General features: G+C 46.1%; 1 protein-coding gene and 1 non-coding gene across 7 annotated transcripts; one reads left to right on the top strand and one right to left on the bottom strand.

The window, feature by feature from the left end:
- Window positions 1–278: 278 nt before the first annotated feature.
- Window positions 279–10,507, bottom strand: PRMT5 (protein arginine methyltransferase 5). Of its 6 annotated transcripts, none has more exons than XM_010335059.3 (18): window positions 10,358–10,507; window positions 9,610–9,728; window positions 9,232–9,317; window positions 8,303–8,437; window positions 7,497–7,609; window positions 7,299–7,348; window positions 6,602–6,765; window positions 5,051–5,212; window positions 4,812–4,889; window positions 4,659–4,717; window positions 4,450–4,572; window positions 4,188–4,363; window positions 3,240–3,349; window positions 2,611–2,704; window positions 2,318–2,434; window positions 2,051–2,115; window positions 1,169–1,237; window positions 279–913 (listed from the first exon to the last, which is right to left on the bottom strand). In XM_010335059.3, exons 1-18 carry the CDS (start codon window positions 10,465–10,467, stop codon window positions 671–673), a joined length of 2,073 nt encoding a protein of 690 aa, XP_010333361.1. In that variant the 5' UTR covers window positions 10,468–10,507; the 3' UTR covers window positions 279–670. The 6 variants fall into 6 exon arrangements, 5 of the variants coding, with proteins under 5 accessions (XP_010333361.1, XP_010333362.1, XP_074249319.1 ...); XM_010335060.3 differs by having other exon boundaries at window positions 10,273–10,444; XR_744375.3 differs by having other exon boundaries at window positions 830–913; window positions 1,022–1,237; window positions 10,358–10,504.
- Window positions 10,508–10,827: 320 nt separating this feature from the next.
- TRNAR-ACG (transfer RNA arginine (anticodon ACG)) lies at window positions 10,828–10,900 on the top strand. The gene has a single exon. It is a non-coding gene; the product is annotated as a tRNA-Arg (tRNA).
- The last annotated feature ends 8,874 nt before the right edge of the window (window positions 10,901–19,774 follow it).

Consider the following 19,774-nt stretch of genomic DNA (forward strand, 5'->3'; position numbering starts at 1 on the left):
GGTAAATTTGAAAGTTTTTCAGGCGATTCCTTGGATGTAGCAGTACTCTGAGCTCTCTCACTGGAAAGAAGGAACTGATGTCCACCCCCACCTTCGAAGGTCCTCTAGGAGCCCCTAGACACTTCAGTGGTCTACTGTAGCTACTAAAAATGTAGCTGGTTGTAACACGGGGAGAGCCAGAGTCCGAGGACCTGATTTCCAATTCTGACTTGGCTAACATCACATCACTACCCATTTCAAATTCTCCCTCTGTAAAATGGAAAATTGGATTAGATCTCTTAGGACTTCAAACAGTAACTGTGGTTTTATTTAAAAAAAAATAATAATAATAAATAGGTAGCTTCTTGCTGGAGATTCCTGGATGGATCCCAGTCTTCCCAAGAGGTAACAAAGGAGAGGTAACCAGTTGCCAGTGCAGTAGCTCAAGAATACAGAAGAGAAGCTGGCTTCATTCCCTATTCCATCTTTCTCCAAGGTGGCAAACTCTATGCCTCCTCCCGAGAGAAAAGCCTAACCACAGGTTCTAATGGACAAGAGCTTACTGTAGCTAGTCAGAAAGGCCTATATTCAGGAGTCCAAGAGTAATTGCTCAGTTTCCTAAGTAGAGAATACGGCTAGTCCCCTTTGGGTCTTGGATAGGTTAAGAGCACAGATTTGAACATGCCTGGGCCTAAGTGAGGTGTGGGAAAATAGCAGCAGGGGGCAGCAGCGTAGTGCAGGAAAGGGCTATAACTTTATTTCTATTTCCTCTTACACAAAACCATCGAAACAAGAACAGAGAAGGGCTGAAATTCTGTTCAAATCCCATGTTCTCAGGGATATTCCAGGGAGCTCTCGAGGCTGTGCGTAGCTTCAAATCCAACACTAATTCCTCACCCCCTGGCCTGAGGTCTTCAGATTGGTGGCTTGAGCCCTGCAATTAATTATAATCCCTTGCCCACCTTGATGTAAGGCAGGAAAGCAGATTGAAACGCTTCTCTCTGACGGGCAAGGGGAATCACAGCCCATAGCTGTACTGCACCTTCTGTGCTACAGGAGCAGAACCTGAAGCTGCTTCCAAGGCTCTGGACACTTGCACGGAGGGCTAGAGGCCAATGGTATACGAGCGGCCTGTGGGGTTGTGAATAGCAGAACAAACTGGTGCTGTCACAGCCCACTCATACCACACCTTCTTGGAACTGCTGCATCGCCAGAAACGCACACAGATGGTCTGGCCTTCACGTACCGTTATGGGCTGCTGTAAGAAGAAAGACAGGGAGGGTCAGGGTGGAGCTAATAAATATGTGGCAATGTATTAAGGTAGGTGTGAAGATAAAATGATAAACATGACAGACTGTCCCAACCCTCATGAAAGTTATTTGAAGTTTATCAGAATACTGAACAATAAGACACTGAACAAATAATCAAAAGTGTGGTGAGTGCTGGAACACGTACACAGTGCTAGAAAAACACCTATGAAAGGGAACACTAACCTAGTCTAGGAAGTCAGAGAAAGTTTATCTTACAATAGAAATGTTTAAAGGAGACCTAGAAGATAGTTAATTGTGTGAAGAGACAAGCAAAGAACTTTACAGACAAAAGAAAGGCATGAAAGCCTGAGGTAGGAAAGATCAGCTATTAGAAGAACCAAAAGAAGGTCCATAAGGCTGAAGCAATGTAAGCAAGGGGACAGTAGCTGCAAAGGCAGGCAAATAGTAGATCACATCAAGTCTTACAATCACTGTTCCGGACTTTTACTTTTATCCTAAAGACAATGGGAAGGCAATGAAGGGTTTTAAGCAAAAAAGAGCATTACGATCAAATTTGAGTTTTTAAAAGATGACTCTTGCTCAAAGTAAAGAAGAGATAGAAGAGTAGCCGGAGTAGATGCGGAGAAGCCAGGCAGAATGCCACTCCAAATAATCCCAACAATTATCGCTGGGATCCAAGAGCATATGAAATCAGAAGAACATGAGTCATAGTCAACTATCTTCCTGGGAGAAGGAAAGAAGCACAACACCAAAGGCAAAAGTTACTCCTTAACCTACAGAGTCTTAAAAGCAGTTCCTACCTTAATAGGGAAGAGGATAGGAAACCATGAGAACATCCCAGGAGAGTGAGTCTCTGGACGGATACCTGTGTGGACAAAACAATGAAAAAATAGAGGTCTCTATGGCTGTGCCTTTTGCCTATGTTGAAGAGGGTCTCTTCTCTGATCACACAAAGATCTCCATTCACTGAGTACTGGGCTCCCCATAAATCTAAATGACACATGTACATATAAGCTGCCCAGGCAGCGCACCCTCATACTCTGCCATCCACTGCCAAAGACACTCACTCAGAGTGATGTCCTGATAAAGCACAGTCTCAAAGTAGCCTGCAAAGCCATGCAGGACTGTGTTCACCTCCACAGGAAACTCCAAGGTACAATAGCGGTTGTTGTCAATCACAGGATCTGTCAGGAAAGAATTATGTGGCTGACAGGGCCAGAAGCTCTAGACAACTTGGTAAAGCATGAACAAGACCCAAGAAGGAAGCATAGATAAGGCAGACTAAGGACAGCAAGGGAAGAAAGGAGGAAGGAAGAAGCCCACACCCCTCCAGTCAGAGGACAGCCATAAAAGAACCTACCTCTGTTGGGATGGCTGAAGGTGAAACAGGGCTGGGGTGCAGACAGCTGGTGAAAGTTGTGCAGCCGTACCACGTAAGGCATCTCAAACTGTGCCTGTCAGAGAGAAAGAGACAGAGTGTGTGTTGGGGAAGACAGACAAAAGATACCTTCTTCCCCAAGGATTAAAAAAACTTTTACTTTAGCACTTCCCTGATCCCTAACTTCTCCTTTGCCTTTTCTTTCTTTTTTTTTTTTTGAGACGGAGTTTTGCTATTGTTACCCAGGCTGGAGTGCAATGGCGCGATCTTGGCTCACCACAATCTCCGCCTCCTGGGTTCAGGCAATTAATTCTCCTGCCTCAGCCTCCTCCTGAGTAGCTGGGATTACAGGCACGCGCCACCACGCCCAGCTAGTTTTTTGTATTTTTAGTAGAGACGGGGTTTCACCATGTTGACCAGGATGGTCTCGATCTCTTGACCTCGTGATCCACCCGCCTCGGCCTCCCAAAGTGCTGGGATTACAGGCTTGAGCCACCACGCCCGGCCTCCTTTGCCTTTTCATCCCCAGCAGAGAAAAACAATTGATGCAAATACAGAAAAAATAAGAGGACTAAAGAGTACCGCTCTTTCCAGAGAGAGTGGTTCTTTACCTCAGGGTCACGGTCCTTCTCCCTACAGGCTCGGACCTCATTGTACAGTTTGGAGGAGGAGATGGGAGCCAGGAAGGAAGTGTACGCTCCGGGGATGCTCACACCATCATCTGCATAGCAGGAAACTCAAATTAGTTCCAGAGGGAGGGAAATGGTATGTCTGTACTAACCGAAGGATCAAACCTCCCATGTCAAACTGACCAATGTTGGCATGGGCATGGAAGAAAGGCAAAGGCATGTTGTCACATTACTAAGCCAGCCTGCTTCTAGCTACTGTCAGGAAGGATTCTACTTTTAGGTTAATTTACAGAGTCACAGATTAAAACTGAAAGAACCCAAGAGTCTAAACTGGTGGTCCTTAACTTTTGTGGGGTCACAAAGTCCCACAGAAGTTCCTGATGAAAGCTAAGCTCAGGATATATATGTCAGCTCAAGGAGTCCACTCCCCTCAATTTTTTTTATTTTGAGACAAGAGTCTCGCTCTGTTGCCGAGGCTGGAGTGCAGGGGCACTATCTCGGCTCACTGCAACCTTCTCCAGGGTTCAAGAGATTCTTGTGCCTCAACCTCCCAAGTAGCTGGGATTACAGGCACATACCACCACACCTGGCTAATTTTTTTATTTTTAGTAGAGATAGGGTTTTGCCATGTTGCCCAAGCTGGTCTCGAACTCCTGACCTCAAGTGATCCATCCACCTTGGCCTCCCAAAGTGCTGGGATTACAGGTGTGAGCCACCATGCTTGGCCCACTCCCCTCATTTTACAAATATGAACACTAAGGTTTAGAGAGATGGTTTCATTTGCTAAGGGCAGAGGCAGTGGAACAGTAGCTCTCAAACTCATATGATCTGACCCAGGTCCAACCCACTTTCCCCTAAACTCTCTACCCTCCTTCCATGTTGCTGCCTCACCCATCATCACCCTCCACATATACCCCAACCTGGGGGCACCTTTTAGGAAGTGCTGGGCTCCATCCAGGCATTCAGGCGACAACTCATTGTCAGCAAATGAGCCCAGAAGTTCACTGACAATGATGTCTGCTTTCTCTGGAGCCACCCATTCCCTCATGTCTGATGAGACTACGGTCACCTGGCTTCCCCATTCTTCAAACTGCCAGTTCTCTAGCCTGAAACAAAGATAACAAGGTGAGGAGAGATGTTAAGGAAACTTGGCAATGGAGACTAACTTCCCAGCAAGCAGGTTGCTACTCACGTCACCACGGCATTTGGGTTTTTCTCCACAGCGTACAGCTTTATCCGCCGGTCAGCCTGCTTGGCTGCCCGCAGGGAAGCGTTCACCAGGGGACCCCGTCCTGCTCCCAGCACCATCAATACCCTAAGAAAGAAAGGGGAAGAGTCAAACAGACTTGGCATATACAGATGTAGGTACGCAAGTCCCTGGGATTGAGGGGAAGCACTCACTGGACATTGCTATCCTTCTCCTCTTCTGGTACTCGGTCTAGCAGACATTTATAGATGGCCTGGAGGAAGGAGAGAAGATCCCATGGCTGTAATCCCATCCTCCCCGGGTCACGCTGCCCCTGTGCTTTCCTCACCCTGGGCACCACACAGTACCTGCTGGTACTGAGAGTATTTGATGGGGTCCTTTTCAAACACTTCATATGTCTGAGATTCCAGATTGTCCATCAGTGGCTGATAAATGAGGAAAAGGACATCGTTTCTGGCAAAGGACAATGTACTAAAATATCAAAAACTTCACACTGCTTTCTGAGCTTTAGTAAGATTTGGAGGTGTCTACTCTCAAGACACATTTTCCACCCCACCTTCCTCCTCTCAGTGCACTCCAGGCCCACCTGAAGCGGAGACTGCAGATAGTCTTCATAGCCCTTAGCGAAGAGTTCATAGGCATTAGGTGGAGGACGGTTTTGGCTTAAGTATTCCAAGTATTGGAGGTAGGAGCAGAACTCCTTCTCTGAGTGGTGGTTGGTGCCTGTGATGATGAACTGCACCTCCAACTGTAAGAAAAGTCAGACCATCAGACACAGCCCCAAACCAAGATTCTGGAATATTATGGTACATGGCCAAAGATCCCTGGTGTAAAATAAGGCCCAGGGCAACTTTTCTTTTTTTGCCCCCCAAAACCGAGTCTCGCTATGTTGCCCAGGCTGGAGCGCAATGGTGTGATCTCGGCTCACTGCAACTTCCACCTCCCGGGTTCGAGCAATTCTCCTGCCTCAGCCTCCTAAATACCTGGGACTATAGGCCTGTGCCACCAGGCCCGGCTAATTTTTGTATTTTTAGTAGAGACGTGGTTTCACCATGTTGGCCAGGCTGGTCTAAAACTCCTGACCTCAGGTGGCTACTTGCCTCAGCCTCCCAAAGTGCTGGGATTAGAGGCATGAGCCACTGCGCCCAACACAGACCAACAGTTCTCTAGCATCTGTCCCAATACCAACAAAGGCTTCATGCTGGGTGGCGCGGTGGCTCACGCCTGTAATCCCAACACTTTGGGAGGTCGAGGCAGGTGGATCATTTGAGGTCAGTTCAAGACCAACCTGACCAACATGGTGAAACCCGTCTCTAAGAAAAATGCAAAAATTAGCCGAGATTACACCTGTAATCCTAGCTACTCAGGAGGCTAAAGTGGGAGAATTGCTTAAGCGTGGGAGGCAGAGGTTCCGGTGAGCAGAGATCATGCCGCTGCACTCCAGTCTGGGTGACAGAGTAAGACCCTATCTCAAAAAAAAAAAAAAAAAAAAAAAAAAAAAAGAAAGAAAAGAAAAAAAGAAAAACCCCTCTTATGCCATAAATTATCATCAACACTCAAAGAGCCCCATGGATCCTTGCTGTAATTTCCTAAATGAAACCTTCTGCAAAGTTCTCATAAGGTCTGCTTCCTTTTGACATGTTCCTAGGGCTACTACTGTCATTTGTCTTTTGTTCTCAAGACACCCAACTTCACTGAAATTGCTACCCAGAAACCAGAGTCATATTCAGGGTGGGCATGGTGGCTCATGCCTGTAATCCCAGCATTTTGGGAGGCCAGGGTGGGTGGATCACCTGAGGTCAGGAGTTCAAAACCAGCCTGACCAACATGGTGAAACCCTGTCTCTACTAAAAATACCAAAATGAGCCAAGCGTGGTGGCAGGCGCCTGTAATCCCAGCTACTCAGGAGGCTGAGGCAGGAGAATCATTTGAACCCAGGAGGCAGAGGATATAGGTGAGCCAAGATCGCGCCATTGCACTCCAGACTGGGCAACAAGATGGAAACTGCAACACACACACACACACACACACACACACACACACGCACAATCAGCCTCACAGGAAAAAAACAATCGTACACAGGTGAATAAGGCAAGGTGTATAGCTGGACCACCTTTAGAACCCTTCTACCACTCACCTTAAGGAGCCGGAAGATGAGCCTCTGGTGCATCTTAGAAAGAACAGGAAATCCCTTCTTATTGGTCAGGAAAATGCTGGTGGGGAGAATGGCTGCTTTGATGGGCTCCCCAAGCCAGCGATCAATGACATGATTAGATGGGAGGTCAGCCCCAATTTCAAGAGCTACATGAGTGAGGCAAAAGAAAAACTGTCAACCACTGCCAGTCAAGACGCTCTTCGTTGCTCCTTTGTGCAAAATCTGTTTACTTCTTTAAGAGAAAGGCAGTCTGAGATAGTGGGAAAGTAGCAAAATTGTATGCTATACACAAAATTCCTAATTCTTTTTTTTTTTTTTTTTTTTTTTTTTTTGAGACGGAGTTTCGCTCGTTACCCAGGTTGGAGTGCAATGGCGCGATCTCGGCTCACCGCAACCTCCGCCTCCTGGGTTCAGGCAATTCTCCTGCCTCAGCCTCTTAAGTAGCTGGGATTACAGGCACACGCCACCATGCCCAGCTAATTTTTTGCACCTTTAGTAGAGACGGGGTTTCACCATGTTGACCAGGATGGTCTTGATCTCTCGACCTCGTGATCCACCCGCCTCGGCCTCCCAAAGTGCTGGGATTACAAGCTTGAGCCACCGCGCCCGGCCCAAAATTCCTAATTCTTATTCACAGGACAGAGAAGTGACACCCATCCCAGGATCCTCATGGACTCACCTACTGCAATCCTCTTGCTGTAGTCACACAAAGTCCGGAAGTTGTGCCACCTGTTCAGAGTCCAATACAGAAAAGTACAGTCAACTACATATGGCCAACCTATCACCATAGCTCAAGGAGACCTCCCTACAGGTTCCGCTCTGTACTTCCCCTCACCCTATCCCTTGCACCCTGGTATAGCAGCAAACAGAGACATACCACATCCATGTCTTCTCCTCCCCACTGTACTCCTGTGTGTGTGTAATTGGTGCATTCTCAATTATATCATCTCTCAGGTCTTCTGGTGCCACCAATGGTACCCGCATCCAGAACTGCACATAAACATTCACCCTTTTAGAACTCTCTTTTGAACTGATTGGGTCCAGAGTTTCCCTCAATTAAAAAAATCTTCATCCAGACCTCGTTAATCCCTTTATATGCTTTTCCCAATTTGTGATTTTGTAAATGAATGTGTACCTTAGTATAGATCCTTATGTAAATATCTGCCTTGTCTCATGTAAGTTTCTAAAATAATTACATGCTCTGAAACTCTCTTCATACCACTTTTAGATGGGGCAGGGCAACCTCACCTTTTTTTGGGGGACAAAGTCTGGCTCTGTCACCCAGACTGGAGTGCAATGGTACAATTTCAGCTCACTGTAACTTCCGCCTCACAGGTTCAAGTCATCCTCCCACTTCAGCCTCCCAAGTAGCTGGGACGACAGGTGCGTGACACCACACCTGGCTAATTTGCGTTGTGTTGTGTGTGTGTGTGTGTGTGTGTGTGTGTTTTTGTAGAGACAGGGTTTCACTATGTTGCCCAGGCTGGTCTTGAACTCCTGAGCTCAGCAATCTGCCCATCTCAGCCTCCCAAGTGGGATTACAGGCATGAGCCACTATGCCTGGCAATACTTATATTTAAATTCTGCCAAACACAACCTTCACTGAATTGCTAGGCACAAAAAGGCACTTAACACAATCTGACTACCATGATATGCAGCAGGAAAAGAGCCTCTCAGCTATACCATGGAAGAGTGGTGGCCAGTGTGGATGTGGTTGGTCAAAACTCTGGCCAGGTTGGTGTTATCTTCCTGATTAAGGGGCAGCAGGAAAGCTGGAAGACCCAAATATGCACCAAAATTCAGCTCCTGTAACATGGCCTGAAATGGAGATAAAGAGGAAAAGGTTGAGCTAACAAGCAAATAGCTTTCTTTTCTTTCTTTCTTTTTGAGACAAAGTTTCACTCTGTCACCCAGGCTGGAGTGCAGTGGCACAATCTCGATTCACTGCAGCCTTGATCTCCCCAAGCTCAATTCATCCTCCTACCTCAGCCTCCTGAGTAGCTGGGACCACAGGCATGCACCACCATGCCTGGCTAAGTTTTTTTTTTTTTTTTTTTTTTTTGAGACGGAGTTTCGCTCTTGTTACCCAGGCTGGAGTGCAATGGCGCGATCTCGGCTCACCGCAACCTCCGCCTCCTGGTTTCAGGCAATTCTCCTGCCTCAGCCTCCTGAGTAGCTGGGATTACAGGCACGCACTACCATGCCCAGCTAATTTTTTTGTATTTTTAGTAGAGACGGGGTTTCACCATGTTGACCGGGATGGTCTCGATCTCTTGACCTTGTGATCCACCCGCCTCGGCCTCCCAAAGTGCTGGGATTACAGGCTTGAGCCACCGCGCCCGGCCCAGTTTTGTATTTTTTATAGATATGGAGTTTCACTATGCTGCCCAGGCTGGTCTCAAAGTCCTGAGCTCCAGTGATCCTATAGCCTCAGCCTCCCATAGTGCTAGGATTATAGATGTGCATCACTGCTCCTGGCCTAATAGCTTTAATTTCATTGTTTCAATTGATTTACCAAGTTATTGGGGATGGGAGGGGGCCACTCTCCCCACCCAGCTTGGTTACAGACCTAATCTTTAGAAAGATCTAGCAAAGAAGTCAAACAGTCTTACCGCCTCGGAGTTCCTGCGGATCTTCTCCACTTTTGAGTCTGGACGAATCCATGGAGAAAGCTTTCCCACAATTAGCGTATTCCAGTCTGTACTCCCCCACCCAAGAAAGACAAATACTGAATAAGGTTCAGCACTTTACTTGTTCAATTTTTAGTTTTTAGTAGGAACTCAAGAGTAGAAATGAGAGACAAAGGTTTTTTTTCTACATAGATGCGGGATAGCCTGGTGCAGAATAGAGAAGGAAGGAGAAAACAAGTTATCTATATCCCAGGGACTAACAAATATATCCAAGTTAGAAAAGGAGGAGAATGAGGGCCCCGATAAAGCAGAAGTTGTTATTGCCTCTAATAATTAAGGGGCATATGGGATGGTCCCTACCCCTTCCTGACAGCAGTAGGTCTGATCGTGTCTGGGGGCCAGGCCGATTCTTAGCAGGTTCCTGAATGAACTCCCTCTTGAAACGCGGATGGAAGACAGGCATGCAGAGGAAATCAAACCTACAACCGCGACAGACCCAGAATCATGTAAAGAGAGCAGCAGTGCCAGAGAGCCAAGCAACTGGATTTAGGCTATCTTGATTTTCCACAGCCCATTCAGCTGCCATCAGTTCACCCCACTAGGCTGCTGAGTTTAGACCACCTTGGGGGATATCACTTCTGCTGTACTGTGCCTCAATTTCTCCCCAAAACACAGCCATGGAAAATTTAAGGAGAAAACGATGGAAATCCACAAGCAGAATTTTTTTCTCAAGTGTCACTGTCTTTCCAAGATCCTCACATCCTGATTTGTCCCAGTTCCGCCCACGCCTCCCCCGTCAAAATTAGCCTCTTCTCTCCCTTGCCCCCTAAAACCTCCTCCCACTCCCAGACAATAATCGCGACCTCCAGGGCCCTTTTGAGTTTACTCGACAACTCCCCCAACTTTTGGACTCAGTGACCGCAGGCCCCTCATAAGTTCTTTTCCTCACTTTCCTGGGTCCGAGGATCCTCCCCTCCAAAGAGTAATAGTCTCTCCCGCCCTCATCCTAGCCGACCCCCTCACCCCTGCTTCTCCGGGATGACTAGTTTGCCCTTCTCCGTCCCCGAGTTCGGACCCAGCATTCCGCTCGTGGAGATCCGGCCCTCACCCCTGCTTGGCCACAGCCCCTAGTGTGTCAGCTATTTCGGGGACGCAATTCAGGTCCCTCCCGCTGGACACGCGGCTCCCACCAGCACCCCCGACCGCCATCGCCGCCATCTTTTTCCTCGCGCTGTCCACGCCGGGATTCCTTGATACTAGTAGCCAATCACAAAGCCGAACCAGAGCCTCCCTCCCCCACTCAGAAGGCGGGACAAGTCGCCTTAACAACCAGAGCGTCTGCCACCGCTCCTGAAAGGGAGAGAAGGAGAGTGGCTTTTCCCGCCAATCCGCGGGCTGCACAGTGGCGTACGGCGTGGCTCCTGCAGATCCACCAATCTCAGGGTCTGGTTCCTGATAAACTTCAATCTCCCAGAATGCTTAGTGCAGCTCCCCAATACAGCTGGGAAACTACACCTCCCATCAAACCCTGCAGTATAACCGTGAAGTAACAGCATGGAGACCAACGCAAGCATCCCGGGGCCAGTGGCGCAATGGATAACGCGTCTGACTACGGATCAGAAGATTCCAGGTTCGACTCCTGGCTGGCTCGGTGGGACTACCCTTCATTTTGCTACCTGAGCATTTTCTAATTTCCCTTTCATATCTCAGGTTGAAGCTTTTTAAAAATTATCTTCACTCTTTCATTTTCAGGTCCTAGGTTGGCTGGGTTCCGCTGTCATCTAATGTCACGTTTTCCCGTAACTACCTTCAGAGTTGTTTTTCTTGTGTCAATTGAGAAAACTGGATTAATGGCTGGTGCTATTAAAATGGGCTTTGTCACTTTACAATGCTACATATTAAAATAAACTGGTAATTCAGCTACTACTTCCTAGTGATTCTCTGTTTCAAACACAAAAGGTGTAAATAAACGCCTAAACACACACACACCTCAAGATGGAGAAAAGGAATTCACCGTAAAGAATTTCAGTGGGCAGCAGTCATGAAATTGCCAGGCGTGGAGGCCCGAGAGAATCTACATTTTCCCATGTCAGTAGCTGCTAGAGAGATTGAAAGGAAGGAAGCAAGGAAAGGCATAGGGAGGGAAATGGGAACTCCTGAAGGCAGAGGGCTCACTGGTGTTGAGGGCCTGGCAGCAAGGATGAAGAAGAGAACACGATACAAGAGTCCGGCCCCACGCAGGCGCCGCTGGCAGAACTTAGGGAAGAAAAGACAGGGGTGATGCCTAAGATTTCGTCTATGCAGTGGGCTAGAAATGAGAGAAGCAGGTTTAGGAAGTCAAGGTTTGGGTTTGGTCATGCTGAATTAAACGTCTAGGGGGCGCTGTGTAATAGAAAGTTGGATGAATAGTGATCTGAACCAGATGAGATGGAGGTCGCCAGAAGAAAGGAACTGAAGCCATGAGATTTGAGATCACCATCGCTCGTGGGGGACAGAGCCATAGGAAATACGGAAAGGCTGTGGGATAGGATAAGTTCTGGGGAACCCTGGATGCAATGCAAGTGCTTCAAAAGAATGAAAGTCGGAAAACCAAAGAACTAAAAAAATGCACCGTGAAACCTGAAGGGGTTGGAGGTGCTTTTGTCCACGATTATCATTACTATTACTATTACCAGCAGACTTTTTTCTGTTCCAGGATCCCATGTATCATATGACATTTCGTTGCTATGTCTCCTTAGGCTCCTCTTGGCTATGTTACTTTCTCAGATGGTCCTTGTTTTTGATGACCTTGGTAATTTTGAGGAGTACTGCTTAGGTATATTGTAGGATGCCCCGCTACTGGAATTTGTCTGTTTTTCTCATGAGTAGACTGGGGTTGTGTTTTGGGAAGGAAGATCACAGAGTTAAAGTGCTATTTTTGCCAGGTGCGGTGGCTCATGCCCATAATCCTAACACTTTGGGAGGCCGAGGCAGGTGGATCACCTGAGGTCAGAAATTCAAGACCAGCCTGGCCAACATGGTGAAAACCCGTCTCTACTAAAAATACAAAAATGAGCTGGGCTTGGTGGGGTTTGCCTGTAATACCAGCTACTTGGAGGCTGAGGCAGGAGAATCACTTGAACGAGGGAAGCAGAGGCTGCAGCGAGCAGAGATCACACCACTGCACTCCAGCCTGGGCAACAGAGTGCGACTCTGCCTCAAAAAAAAAAAAAAAAAAAAAAAAAAGTGCTATTTTAATCACATCATATCAAGCGTACATACTATCAACATGATTTATGATTTGATGTTGATATTGATCATCTGGCAAGAAGTTTATCCAGCTTCACCACTGTTAAGTGATTCTCTCCCACCCTCTCTCTGGCCCCAACTTTCCATACTGTATTTCATTGGAAAGAAGTCACTATGCTCCCCCTCCTTAGAATTGGGAGTATCTACAGAATTTATTTGGAATTCTTCCCTCCAGGTCTTTTCAGTAAGTGGTTGTTCTCAGCGAGTGGGTGAGTACTCCACCAGCATTTTATGTGTATTATATTTTATTTTATTTTGAGATGGAGTCTTGCTCTATAGCCCAGGCTGGAGTGCAGTGACACAATCTCGGCTCACTGCAACCTCCACTTCCTGGGTACAAGTAATTCTCCTGCCTCAGCCTCCCGAGTAGTTGGCATCACTGTGCAACACCACACACAGCTAATTTTTGTTTTTTTTTTTGTTTTTTTGTTTTTTTTAGACGGAGTTTCGCTCTTGTTACCCAGGCTGGAGTGCAATGGCGCAATCTCGGCTCACCACAACCTCCGCCTCCTGGGTTCAGGCAATTCTCCTGCCTCAGCCTTCTGAGTAGCTGGGATTACAGGCACGCGCCACCATGCCCAGCTAATTTTTTGTATTTTTAGTAGAGATGGGGTTTCATCATGTTGGCCAGGCTGGTTGCAAACTCCTGACCTCAGGTGATCCATCTCAGCCTCCCAAAGCATTGGGATTAAAGGCGTGAGCCATGACGCCCAGCCTCCACCAGCATTTTAAGAGGTAAAAGAAAGAGTTGTTGGCTGGGCACGGTGGCTCAAGCCTGTAATCCCAGCACTTTGGGAGTCCGAGGCAGGTGGATCACGAGGTCAAGAGATTGAGACCATCCTGGTCAACATGGTGAAACCCCGTCTCTACTAAAAATACAAAAAGTTAGCTGGGCATGGTGGCGCGTGCCTGTAATCCGAGCTACTCAGGAGGCTGAGGCAGGAGAATTGCCTGAACCCAAGAGGCGGAGGTTGTGGTGAGCCGAGATCACGCCATTGCACTCCAGCCTGGGTAATAAGAGCAAAACTCTGTCTCAAAAAAAAGAAAAAAAAAAAAAAAAAAGAAAGAGTTGTTGAGGAGGTCTGCTTGTTCTCTGCCCTACCTGTGCCCAACTAAACTCTACATTCACAGAAGACTTATTAGATGCTTTCTTCTTTAGAAGCTAATTGTCTAGATTGTGGACTATCTGTGCTCCTGGCATCTCACTCCTGATGTCAAGCTGGTAGCTGATGTTGGTTGCTAACTAAACTATCATGGGTGAAAGGGAGAGAAGACAATCTATGAAACAATAATGTCAGTTCTGCCATCAGCTAAAATAATTTTCTAGAGGATTCATGTACAAAGAGCATAGAATTTCTGACTGCAGTAAGTTTACATGGGCTGACTTTCTTTGTTCTGTGTTGTCTTTGTCTTTTCATTCCAAATGGCCTCAGCATTGTGGCTAGCATCATGCTGAACACTTCTCAGTAATTCCATACCACGTTGCTCTCCACTTTTCCTATAGCATTTTCCTGTGCCATAAAACACAGCATGTTGGCTGGGCGTGGTGACTCACACATGTAATCCCACCACTTTGGGAGGCCAAAGCAGGCAGATTACGAGGTTAGGAGATCGAGACCGTCCTGGCTAACATGGGGAAACCCTGTCTTTACTAAAAATACAAGAAATTAGCCAGGTGTGGTGGTGGTGAGCATCTGTAATCCCAGCTAATGGGGAGGCTGAGGCAGGAGAATTGCTTGAACCCGGGAGGCGGAGGTTGCAGTGAGCCGAGATCAAACCACTGCACTCCAGCCTGAGTGACACAGTGAGACTCCATCTCAAAAACACCACCAACACAGTGTGTAACCGTAGGTCTGTCTACATGAGTTGTAGAGAAGCAGGAAGGGAAGGAATGAAAAGTAGAGCAGTGTGAACACATCCTGTCTCTAGGCATTAAGTCAAAGTTGAAGTCTACCTTATGCTATGCTTTGCTCTGCTCTGCATACTGAGCTTTTGGGACCAGAAGTATGTGAATTACTGTAATACTATGGGACTTTTGCCTCGGCTGAGGTGAATGAAGATAGGGAAATGGTGGGACAGAAGGGCAAATATGCTGGGTGAGAAATAATGTTACTTTCTCCAACAGGCGCCAATGACCAACAGGCTGGAACACTGGAGACTTTCTGGAAAGGGGTACCCACCCTCAGATAATGCTGCCACCTATCCCCCCACTCCAGCATTCCTCACTTTCAGGCCCAATTCTTCCACCTTATCTTGTTTTTTTGTCCTTGTTTAAACACCTCTAGCCCATTGGAAAACACTTTTCATCTTCGTCCCCTCCTCCCTCAGCGCTTGCTTCCCTCCCCAGGCCCACCTTCACTCACCTCTGTGCCTGCCCAGCCAGCCACACTCTTCAACACCAAAATAATGGCCCATTTGACCCTCCTACTGCTCCAGATTGCTTCTTCACAATCAAGGCTGTCCTCCAGCTATAAAAGTGGCAGAGTTACTGAGGCAAAATAATCTGTGCCGATTTGCATTATCTTTTTTGTCATCTCTATTATACAGTGTTTATCTGTCAAAATGAATAGAAAGCAGGAACTGTTCTGAACACAGAAAAAGATGGAAAACTACCCAATTTATTTATGAAGACTGAACACATCTAATATCAAAACCTGTCAGAAATTATACCCCCAAAAAGCTATACAGCCTCACTTATGGATATAAATGTAAGATTCCTAAAATATTTAGGATTAATAAATAAAACTTAACAGTATGTTAACACAGTAATTATATAAACCTAATTTATATTAACCACCTAGGGTTTATCCCAATAACTAACACAAAGGTATTAGGAAATTTCTTTATAGAATAGATAAAAAATAAACCAAACAAAAAATATTTGATGGTTGTTAATTGTCAAAGAAGAGAATACAGTAAGCTAACTGCATTTTCTGTAAATATTCTTTTTTATTTTTTTGAGAAGGAGTCTCACTTTGTCACCCAGGCTGGAGTGCAGTGGCATGATCTCGGCTCACTGCAACCTCCACCTCCCAGGTTCAAGTGATTCTCCTGCCTCAGCCTCCCAAGTAGCTAGGACTTCAGGCATGTGCCACCATGCCCGGCTAATTTTTTTTTTTTTTGTATTTTTAATAGAGACAGGGTTTCACCATATTGGCAGGGCTGCTCTCGAACTCCTAACCTGGTGATCCACCAGCCTTGGCCGCTCAAAGTGCTGAGATTATAGGCCTAAGCCACCATGCCCAGCCATAAATATTCTTAACAGTTTTAATATTCATTATATATGTGTATATCTAAAATCAACAAGTTATATAAATATGAAATGAGCTGCCCTGCATGGTTGCAAGTGCCTGTAGTCCCAGCTACTCAGAAGGCTGAGAAGGGAGGATTCCTTGAGCCCAGGAGCTTGAGGTCAGTCTGAGCAACATAGCGTTTTTTTTTTTTTTTAAAAAAAAAAAAAAAGGCTGGGTGCAATGGCTTACACCTGTAATCCCAACACTTTGGGAGGCCAAGGCAGGTGGATCACAAGGTCAGGAGTTTGAGACCAGGCTGGCAAACCTGGCAAAACCCTGCATCTACTAAAAATACAAAAAAAAATAAGCCAGGTGTGGTGGCACGCTCTTGTAGTCCCAGCTACTTGGGAGGCTGAGGCAGGAGAATTGCTTTAACCCAGGAGGCGGAGGTTATGGTGAGCCAAGATTGCGCCATTGCACTCCAGCCTGGGTAACAAAAAAAAAAAAAAAAAAAAAAGAAAGGAAAGAAATAAACAAGGATATCTCATTACTGAATTATTTAATATTATTCCAAAAAATCCAATATAATAAGATGGGAAATAGAAAAAGAAGGGTTACAACCTTTAGGAAGGGAGAAATATATTTATCATTATTTGTAGATGCTATTATTGTATACCTAGAAAAATCCATAAGAATGAATTTGAAAATGATGAGAATACTAGAATGCAGAGAAGTCACTTGATGCAAGATAAATATAAAATAAATCTGTAGCTTCTCATATACAAAGAATAACCAGCAAGAAGACATTACTGATTTTTTAAAATCCCAATATGATCGTTAAGACATCTGCTAAACCAGATAGCAAGAGGTTTAAGCCCTGTTCATCCATTTACTAGCACTGTGAACCTAACCCACCTGACCTCAGTTTTCTCATCCACAAAATAGGAATGTAAATAATAGCTCTTCAAGAGTCATTATGAGGATTAAGGTAGTTAACATAGTAAAGCATTTAGAAGCTACGCTGCACATACTAAGCATTCAATATATATTGGCTAATGTGATTATTATTTTCTCCATTCACAGTGGTAACAGTAATACTACTATAAAATATTTATCTTGGCTGGGCACGGTGGTGGCTCACGCCTGTAATCCTAGCACTTTGGGAGGCTGAGGCAGGCAGATCATGAGGTCAGGAGATCAAGATCATCCTGGCCAAGATGGTGAAACCCCATCTCTAAAAAAAAAAAAATTAATTAATTAGCCGGGCGCAGTGGCTCAAGCCTGTAATCCCAGCACTTTGGGAGGCTGAGGCGGGTGGATCACGAGGTCAAGAGATCGAGACCATCCTGGTCAACAGGGTGAAACCCCGTCTCTACTAAAGATACAAAAAATTAGCTGGGCATGGTGGCACGTGCCTGTAATCCCAGCTACTCAGGAGGCTGAGGCAGGAGAATTGCCTGAGCCCAGGAGGCGGAGGTTGCGGTGAGCCGAGATCGCGCCATTGCACTCCAGCCTGGGTAACAAGAGCGAAACTCCGTCTCAAAAAAAAAAAAAATTAATTAATTAATTAAATAAAAATAAAATAAAATATTTATCTTTACTGAAAAATGTTAGAAACTGACATAAAGAAAATTATAGAAGGCCAGACGCTAGGGCTCACACCTGTAATCCCAGCACTTTGGGAGGCCAAGGCAGGAGAATCACAAAGTCAAGAGATTAAGACCATCCTGGCCAACATGGTGAAACCCCATCTCTACTAAAAATACAAAAATTAGCTGGGCATGGTGGCATATGCCATAATCTCAGCTACTTGGGAGGCTGAGGCAGAAGAATCGCTTGAACCCAGGAGGTAGAGGTTGCAACTCATGTAGACAGACCCATGGTTACACGCTGGGTTTTTTTTGTTGTTGTTGTTTTTTGAGGTGAAGTCTATCACCCAGGTTAGAGTGCAATGGCTGGATCTTGGCTCACCACAACCTCCACCTCCCGGGTTCAAGTGATTCTCCTGACTCAGCCTCCTGAGTAGCTGGGATTACAGACACTCACCACCACACCTGGCTAATGTCTTGTATTTTTAGTAGAGACACGGTTCCACCGTGTTAGCCAGGATGGTCTCGATCTCCTGACCTTGTGATCTGCCTGCCTCGGCCTCCCAAAGTGCTGGGATTACTCTTACTCATGCAATAAACTTGCACAGGTACACACTGAGCCTAAAATAAAAGTTGGAAAAAAAAAAAAAAAAGTTGGGAAAAAAAAAAAAAAAAGGACTGTAGCATTACTTCTGCTTGTTTTCAGCCTGCTGGCCTACCCTATAGATTTTAGACTTGCCAGCTCCCGTAATCACATGAGCCAATTCTTTAAAATAAATCATATATACATATATCTAGGTTCTCTTTCTCTGGAGAACCCTGACCTTGCTCTTTTTTTTTTTTTTTTTTTTTTTTTTTTTTTGAGATAGAGTCTCAGGCTGGAGTGCAGTGGCACGATCTCGGCTCACTACAACCACCATCTCCTGGGTTCAAGCAATTCTCCTGCCTCAGCCTCCCAAGTAGCTGGGACTATAGGCGCGCACAACTATGCCTGGCTAATTTTTGTATTTTTAGTAGAGACAGGGTTTCACCATATGGGCCACGCTGGTCTCGAACTCCTGACCTCAGGTGATCTGCCCACCTCAGCCTCCCAAAGTGCTGCTATTACAGGCATGAGCCACCGTAACCGGCCAATCCTGTTCTTTAGATAACCCTTTTCTAAGCCCTAGGCAAGTCATTTGCTTTTGGTTACACATTCTTTTTTCAGCCAGGCTTGGCACATTTAGGACTCTCTAAACTTCAGTTGTTTTTTCGTGAGACCAGAACTTAGCCACTTTGGCTGGACCTCAGCAACTCAAATACAAACCATCTTTTTTTTTTTTTTTTTTTTTTTTTTGAGACGGAGTTTCACTCTTGTTACCCAGGCTGGAGTGCGATGGCACGATCTCGGCTCACCGCAACCTCCGCCTCCTGGGTTCAAGCGATTCTCCTGCCTCAGCCTCCCTAGTAGCTGGGACTACAGGCGTGCGCCACCATGCCCAGCTAATTTTTGTATTTTTAGTAGAGACGGGGTTTCACCATGTTGACCAGGATGGTCTCGATCTCTCGACCTCGTGATCCACCCGCCTCGGCCTCCCAAAGTGCTGGGATTACAGATGTGAGCCACCGCGCCCGGCCTCAAACCATCTTTTAAGTTAAATTATTTCTACATATTGTTAATCTAGCCTATTGTAAATTCACTCATACTTTTGCTGTCTCAAGGTATAAGGAAACCTGTTAGTTCCTTTAACAAAACCTAGTCCAGCCAGGTCCTTCAAGATGGATAAGATGGAGAGATTCTTTTTTTTTTTTTTTGAGCCAGAGTCTTGCTCTGTCACCCAGGCTGGAGTGCAGTGGCGCCATCTTGCCTCGCTGCACCACCTCCTGGGTTCAAGCTATTCCCATAGTTCAGTGTCCCAGTTACAGGTGCGCACCATCATACCTAGCTAATTTCGTATTTTTAGCAGAGACCTTGTTTCACCAGGTTAGCCAGGCTGGTCTCGAACTCCTGACCTGAAGTGATCTGCCTGCTTCAGCCTCCCAAAGTGCTGGGATTATAGGGATGAGTTACCACATCCAGCCAATATGGAGAGATTCTTTTTGGGTTGAGGGGCAACACAGGGTGGCTGGACCCAGGAGCACCCTTCTCTTTTGAAGATGCCCAAGCTGGCCCTTAGGGGGCACTGGGTCTCCGGTTCATGGTGGCTGAGGAAGAATGCACTCACTCCCCAGGATACCTCCATGTTCACCTTTCATGGAGAATATTCAGGGAACAGATTTTGTTTATCCAAGAGTCCCAGAGATCTTATTCCAAGTTCTGGAGGTGATTTCCTTTGTCTCTCATCACAAGGGAAGAATCAATAAGATTTGTCAGACATGGTAAGATGCAAGTAAAAATGTTCAATTGTGAAAGAATGAAGGGAAGCAGTAAACGCA

Source organism: Saimiri boliviensis, chromosome 2 (genome assembly GCF_048565385.1).
Source record: "Saimiri boliviensis isolate mSaiBol1 chromosome 2, mSaiBol1.pri, whole genome shotgun sequence".
Taxonomy (NCBI): domain Eukaryota; kingdom Metazoa; phylum Chordata; class Mammalia; order Primates; family Cebidae; genus Saimiri; species Saimiri boliviensis.